The sequence below is a fragment of the Momordica charantia genome (assembly GCF_013281855.1).
Source record: "Momordica charantia cultivar OHB3-1 chromosome 4 unlocalized genomic scaffold, Mcharantia_2.0 BLBB01000004.1, whole genome shotgun sequence".
In the NCBI taxonomy this organism is placed as follows: Eukaryota; Viridiplantae; Streptophyta; class Magnoliopsida; order Cucurbitales; family Cucurbitaceae; genus Momordica; species Momordica charantia.
In genome coordinates, this window is record NW_028275162.1 from 19,495,632 (window position 1) to 19,503,872 (window position 8,241).

At 30.8% G+C, this 8,241-nt stretch overlaps 1 protein-coding gene across 1 annotated transcript; it reads left to right on the forward strand.

Moving 5' to 3' along the window:
• Nucleotides 1-243: 243 nt before the first annotated feature.
• LOC111020041 (membrane-associated kinase regulator) lies at nt 244-2,564 on the forward strand. Its single transcript, XM_022296592.2, has one exon. The coding sequence runs from the start codon at nt 813-815 to the stop codon at nt 1,617-1,619; it is 807 nt and encodes a 268-aa protein (XP_022152284.1). The 5' UTR covers nt 244-812; the 3' UTR covers nt 1,620-2,564.
• The last annotated feature ends 5,677 nt before the right edge of the window (nt 2,565-8,241 follow it).

Genomic DNA, 8,241 nt, shown 5'->3' on the forward strand with positions numbered 1-8,241 from the left:
GCATAAATTTCTCCTCCAATAATTTTCATATGCAATAATATAGAGTGGAATACTTGAGGTTAGTACAATTATAAAACTATGAAATCAATTGGTTTCACACTGCAAATGAACAATACATGCAACAATGACTTCAAGTTGTTAAGCGACAACTCTCTAGTATCTTGGAGTCTTTTTCTTTTCTAACTATGAGAAGAAAGGACCAAATCACATCTATTGTTTCGCGTTTTTCAAGTCGATAAATAGTAAAATAAACTACATTCTTTTCCCTCATATGACACATATGGATACTCAAAATTACAAAGGATGGTCCAACTTGCAAAACAAGAATGTTTAAGAAGTTGAATTATGTGAGGCTTGTAAATGCTCAAATGGGAGGTGATAGCAAGAGAAAAAAATAACAAAAAACTTTTAAAGTTTAGCGGTTATAATACTTATTTCACTGTCTTTGTAAATCTTCCATTGGAAACCCCATCTCGCTAGGATTTTTCTTTTTGTAGCCTTTCGGTGCTTAATTTCAACACTTTTGTTTCTCTTTCCCCAATTTTCCGTCCTCCTAATTCTCTGATTTCTTCGTTCTTAAATTCCATTTCGTTTTCCCACCTTCGATCCTCAAAATCCCCATTTCCCCAATCGCCAAAAAGCTGAAGAAAAAAGAAAAAAAGCTGCAGATTCTGACCTCCTTGTTCCCCAAATTCAATTCAAACTTCGTTTTCCCACTCTCTTCCTTTTCAATCTCCCGGTTTGTTGTTGTTCTTCACTTTTTGTTCGTTTGTTCGTTCTCTCGGACTGCGGAATTGGAGAAATTCGTGGTTATGGCGATCGAAGTTTGCTCGGAGATTTCCAGTGTAGGAATCAGTCCGAGAATCTCGTTTTCGCACGATCTGAACCAGACGGATTTGTTGCCTTCATCCGATGGAAGTCGCGATCGTCTCGACTTGACTCTGCTCGAATCCGATTTCGATTTCTGCATTGGCAATCTTCTGATTCAAGATCTCTCCTCCGCCGATGAACTCTTCTCCAATGGCAGGATTCGCCCCGTCCAAATCAAGAAATCTCTCGACGCGAACACACAATTAGTTCATAAACCTAATGAATCTGCTCCGATTGCTCCTCCCGAGCCTTCCAGAAATTCGATCTCCTCCGAGAAGAAGAGCCTCAAAGAGCTTCTCTCCGCGAGTTTCGATGCCGATGAGAAACCGCAATCGAAATCGTTCTGGCAATTCAAACGTAGCAGCAGTCTCAATTGCGAAAGCTCCAAGAGTCGAAGTCTGATTCGATCGCTGCATTTTCTGTCGAGGAGCAATTCGACTGGTTCCTCGTTGAATCCCAAACAGCAACCGAACTCCAAGGATTCTTCGTCTCAGAGGCCGAATTTGCAGAAACAGCCATCGATTTCGAGTAGGAAATCGTCGGCATCTTCTTTCCCCAACTCATATTTCACAAATTCATCCTCACAGAAGTCTTCGACGAGGAAGAATTTCGGGCCGAACAATGGCAATGCGGTCCGAATCAGTCCGCTTCTCAATCTCCCTCCGCCATACATTTCCAAAGTAACTGTAAGTTTTTTCGGATTCGGTTCTCTGTTTTGTAATGGTAAGATAAAAAAGAAGAAGAAATGAAAAAAAAAAACCCCCCCAAAAATCAAAAACCAATTCTGTGTTCATAAAATTCCTCCCACTCGAAACTGAATCTTCCAAGTACAGATTAGATTGATTTCATCTGTGTATCATTTCTGTTTCATGAGCAACAACATGTGATCACTCTCTGCAAATCCCAACTAATTAAAAACTGAATCATATTCCATTTTGAAAAGAAGATGGTGGAAATTCAAGAATGGGGAAATGGGAAATGGGAAATGAACAGTCATTGGGTAAAAAAGGTTCCACTCACATCAACAATGTATAGAACCTAGGAGACACATAAACAAAACAAATTGATGCCATTTTCAATGGCTAAAACCCATCTCAATTCTCTGTTCTCTCCTCTTTTTTTTTTTTTTGCTTGCCCCAATTTTTGGTTTTTTTTCTTTTTCTTCCTCAATAATTAATCTTATGGGCTGTCTCTTTGTTCTTTTCAACTCTGATTGAAGGCTTCTTTTAGTTTTTTCTGTCTCTATGATTGCCATAATTTCATGTGGGAATCCCCTCTTTTTTCTCTCTCTTGTAATAACTGGTTTTTCAACAGCCCTTTTTTTCTTCTCTTTCTTGGGGTTAAAGGGTTTGGGAATTCCAAAAGAGAGTTGAAAGGGGTAATAATGGTATTAATATTAGGGTCCCCTTTAACTTTAACTTTTAAGTTTGTCTTCATTAGCTTGGATTTAATACAAGTATTGCATTACATAAAAAGGGAGTGATTTATATTCTTTTTGTTTATAAATTTTTAGATGGTAATAAGACAAAGTAAAGAATAGACACTAGTCAATTTATCAATCCCTCCCTTGTTTCTACTCTCATTTCTTTTTCCCAGAAACTATCTATTCTTTCTTTTTAATTTTCATTTGTAGATGTGGAAAACAGATATATATCAGTTAAATTTACATAAATAAATATGTTTTGAGAAAAAAAGAGATAAATTTGTAAGTCTGATGTTTGATTAATAAATTATATGTTTAATTTTTATTTTCTGTAAGTTGTTGATTAAATAAAGATGAATCCTTTGAAATCAAAGACTAAAATTAATAAAAGAAAAAAAAAATGTCTTCATTCTCATCCTCATTTTAATTGGAATATTCTCATCTGAATAAGATGGGTTGGTGCTGGAATACGGATCCGGAATTTTAAAATAAACAAAAATTAAAAAAATAATAATAATTAGAGTTGGGAAGGGAGGCAAGAAAGAGAAATATGGACTAAATCTTGTTCCTACCACTATTAAAAAATTGACACCTTGTTAATTTTTATAAAAAAAAATCTTTATTTTTGCATTTCTATCTCTTAATTGTCAAACATTTAAGAGTGGTGAAAACAAGATGGCTTGGAACCAAATATTTTTAAGCATGAAATATCTAAAATAATAATAAATACATAAATTTAGGCTCGAGATCGAAAAATTTAAATGGAGAGGGATGGATTACGACATTTAATAATTGAGTAAAAAATTTAAAATTTAACACTTTACTAAGTTTGGAGAAAGAAAATCTCGTATTCATTTTTTAGTAATATGATGGAGGAGATTTTTTCGGAAAATCTTGTATTCAACAAAAATAAATAAATAAATAACAAAAACAAAAATGAAAAAAACAAAAAAAACAAAAAAAATTATGTCCATTTTATTCTAGTGATATTTTTTCTATATTTATTCTTTTTTTTTTTACGATACTATAGAAATGTCGATTAATTCCATATATCGATGTTTAATCTATAGACATGAAAATGTCTACGTGTCAATGTAAATTTAATACGAGGTAGAGCTTGAGGCTTATTAGCCACATGAAAAAGGGAGCGAATCCTCAAAAATAAAATGAGTTTGTAATGACCATCACAAGAAAGTCGCCCCTCATCATTAGTGTTTTTTTTAGTGTTTTTTTTAGAGTTCACAATATTTTCTCTGGCATTCCTTTCTATTGATGAAGAGGTTACTTGTCTGGAAGCTCAAGTTTACCATGGATCTTAGGATTTATATAATTAAATCTAAAAGCTTGTATATTTTTTTTTCCTTTTTAAATAAAGATCCTAATCAAGATATGATTTTGTCAAACAACTAGTTAAGACATGTATCTTTGTCTTTCAACTTATGCTGTACCAAAAAAAACAAAAAAAAAATGTATACATAATGTTAACCATAACAACTTTTAACTCATTTAAAAATTGTGAAATTCTTGTTTGTTAATTTAAATTTTTTTTTTTTTTACAAAATGTTTTATTTTCATGATTTTTTCCATAATATCTATTATCATCTCCATTTTTTAATATTTTCATCGACAAAATATTTTAAACCTGGATATAAACTTCATTTTAATCCATTTAAATGATATTTGGATTTATATATTATATGGAACAAGAAAAATGGGAACACATGAGGCGAAAACTTTTGGGTATTTTGTTTGTTACTTGTTAATTAAAATAGAAATTCAAACTCTAAAAATGCATTCAGTGAGACTTACTTTTGACAATTAGCTTGCGCTACACAAATGGTTGAGTTAAAAATATAATCTTTATCAAAAGAATATAAATCATCAAAAAGAATTCTTAAAAGAAAAAAATAATAAAGAAAAGGCAAAGAGCAATATGGTAGCAATTTGTTTCAGAGATGATGAGATTTCATCTTCTTTCTTTTTGTTTTGGGGTTGAAAATTGAAAACTCATATTTTCACTAATAAAGAGACTCTACATGTTCAAAAAATCCGATAACCTGACGAACCCGACGAACCCAACCTAAACCGTAAGGGTTGGGTTGGGTTAGATGAAGCCTTGGGTTGGGTTGGGTTGCGATTTTCTCAATCCGATCGGGTTGGGTTGGATCTCGGGTTCAACCTTTAAAAAATTAGGTCAACCCAACTCAATCCAAATTTATGCATATATGTGTATTTTTCTGAATTATATATATAATAATATATTTATCTTCAATGTTACCGTCTATTTAGTGTTAATCATCACCTTTTATTTAAGGTTTTCATATTATCTTCTTCCATTTTTTTATCTTAATCCCAACTGTCCATTAAGTTTTAATCCTAACTTTCCGTCGCCATCGTGATAATTAAGAATAAAAAATAAAAATAAACACAAACCGACAACCCTACCCGACCCAACCCAAAAATATTGGGTTGGGTTGACCATTCAATTTAAACCCGATGGTTCCTATATATGGCCAACCCGGAAATTCAGGTAGGTCCCAAAACCTCTCCTACCCTACCCAACTCAACCCGTGAACACCCCTATCTACGCCCCAATTCCACAACAACATTTATAAGATAACATTTTTCATTAATTTATTAATTATTATTATTATTAGATTAAATAGGATAGAATAGAATATTTATAATGGATATAAGAATAGTTGTTTTAAAAGATTACTATTTTACTGTGTAATGTAATAAGAGTTTGTTAGTCAAAGTTCAGGTCAAAGTTAAGAATAAGTTGACTATGGATTTCGTAGCTAGTTGGGGTCTGTGATCGACGCGACTCGTTCTAAGACTAGTATGTGTTTTGAGTGGGTAATGTCAACTATGGATTCTAGAATTACGTTCTTTCCAAATATGTGATATAGATGCACGCAGTCCAAGAAAGCCTCTATAACCGACATCTAAATGATCGACCTCTACTAATACGACAAATCTACTTTAACTTTGTACCCCAAAGACAAATACGGTTTAAAAAGCATGTCGAAGCAATCACACCACCCCAGAAAAATTTACTATACATACAATCAAAGAAGAGGTAGTCTTAGGTCTCAATCTCACCTAAACAAAAGACACAAGAACCTGGACTAGAAGAACACAAAGAGCGAATAAGATCACGAGTCGATAGATGTCCCAGAGTTCTTGAAACTAAAGATCCCTCGATTCAAACATCAGTTGTCTACACTATTGTTCTTGTGTTACTTGCCACATGGCCCATCACAGAGCACTTTCTCACTTCTTTAGTAAGATCAGTGTGAAATTATCCTCCACAAAACTCTTGATCTTTTTTTAGGGTTTGGGTACGAGAACATAATGTTTGGAAATCTAGCTCGACGATCACAGCCAACCAACCCAAGATTGAATATTTAAAGATACAACTAGACAATCAAATCACATGATGTCAAGGCACCTAGGAGCCTCTAGGGCGATGATGGGCATCCCAAAGATTCGAACGTACAAGATTTGTCATGATCTTGAAGTGCTAGATCATTTATTTTACAAATTCAAATAACCTTATGATATATAGAGTTTGTTGCGACTCACTTCTAGAACAGTCTCATGACTTAATGCCCTCAGCTTAAAGTTCGATCTAGGTCTAGCATAGATCCAATCTAGGTCTAGTTTAGAGTGATTGATCAACATAATTTAACCCATTTAACTCAAATATAATCCTATTTAGAAGTCGGACAATATTTGGATAGCAAACCAATTCAACAATGTATAATTAAGACAATTAAAAAACATATACTATATATATAATACTTTAAATATTATAATTTATTTATTTCAAAAGTTAAATTTTAATTCTTTTCTAGAAACACTTTTTTATATTTTAAATATTTTAGTTGAAAGTTAATTGAAAAAAAATCAGAGAAATGACTAATAAATTTCTTTAAAATAAAACTTCAGAACTTTATAACAGTTGAAGGATAAATATCAACATATCATAAATTGTCATGTCATTATTTCTTGGACCAATTACAAATTTACCTTGTCTTTAAATTAAATTAAAAGGCATGAAAATTGGCCAATTAAATAAAGTCATTGCGTCATAAAATGTTCTTATCATAAGTGGCTATTTATGACGTGAAATATAGATAAAGTTGATAAACCTAAATCAACTAAAACAATGGGCCAAATTCAAGTAAAGTCAGAAATCGGGCCCAAAGTCCAAGGCCAAACAAGCTCAAAGCTAAAGTTAGCATATGCTCAGCTGGTAAGTCTAAATCCATATAAGGTAGGTGGAAAACTCTATAAATGGAGGAGGGATTAGTCTTTTATGGAGGAGGAAACCATTTCAAGAAAGAGAAAGATTTTCAAAAAGTTTAGAAGCTAGAGAATTGAGAAGACTTCCAAACAATCAAAGACACACTAAAGATCACACGATCACCGTGTGAAAACAAGACTTCGAGTGCAAAAGATTTGATCCAAGTTCTATTACAAGCGCCCCAAAAGAAAGTAAATTCAAAATATCAATATAATAAATTTTTTTTTTTGTTAAGAAAAGGCTTAAAAATGTATTTTCATTTTAAATTAACAAGTTATTATCCAAAAAAATCAGTCTCATGTCATTCAAAATCTTGATCCAAATAAGTGAAATCATGGACCAGACCATGACTTGATGGTTGCTAGAAGGCCCAGGCTCAAATATCATCTTAGGTTTGTTAGGCCCGTTCGAGCATTTTAGCTAATTTTGCTCGTTTGGTTAAAGTTGATTTTTGACGAATTAAATTTTTAAAATTTAAGACTAAGTTAGGTAATAATTTCATTTTGTTTTTTATTCTTAAAAGGTATAACAAAGTCTAAAAATTGAACTTTAAAAAGAAAAAACGAAGTCTTAAAATAAAAACACATTTTATTATAGCTATTATTTTTAGTTAACATTGACTAGAATTTAGAAAATGATATTTAAAGCACAATTAAAAATTAAAAAAAATTGTGGGAAAATAAACCATAATTATTTTTAAAATGAATTACATTAATTGGGTCAATAATTAAAATGAAAACTAGACTTTTCGTAATATTTCTGAAAAATTATCTTTAATAAAAATTAGAATTGAAAAGATGGAATATTGATTATGTGATTTGAGCTTATTAATTAATAATTATCTTTATATTATTTCTACATTATTATCTTTATAATAGAGTTTCATAAAGATTTAAGAACTAAAATAATGATTTTACCTGGTCAACTTTAAATTTCTAAAAATTTAGTGGCCAAAGAGAAAAGATAATAAAAATTGAAGGATTAAATTGATATTTGAACCTAATAAATTTCATATATAGTAAACTGAATTGCAAAATTTGCAATGCAACCTATATTTTAATTCTAATTCTAATTGCACCCAAATTAATTCTCCATACTTTTTATTTATTAATATCACTGCATGATTTTTCCCATTTATAAACATCGTTTCGCTGGATTTTTAAATTTATTTATTTGTGATACCGACATGCACCACATAATTAATAAAATTTTACAGAAATTAATGAGGTTGGATAATTTAGGGCTTGTTTCATTGGAGGCTCGGATTCTATTTCTTTGTTTTTAGATTCAATAAATCAGATGGATTAAGTGAATATTCAGTATTTTCAAATTCAGAATTTGAAATTTTTAAAATACATTAAAAATATAAAATTTTTTTATAAATATATTATTTCATATTATAAACTAACTTTATGTTTGTTAAAATTAAAACAAGTAAAATATAATGTATTCTAAATTATATAACCTTGAAAATAATAATTATACAAAATCTATAAAAAAATATATTAATAAATTAATTAATATAAGTTTAGATTAAACTATATATTTATTTTGTAACTAAATATATTACTGGGTTAACAATATTTCAAGTTGAGATTCAATTACCAAATCTGATTAAATAAATACATTTGAAGAC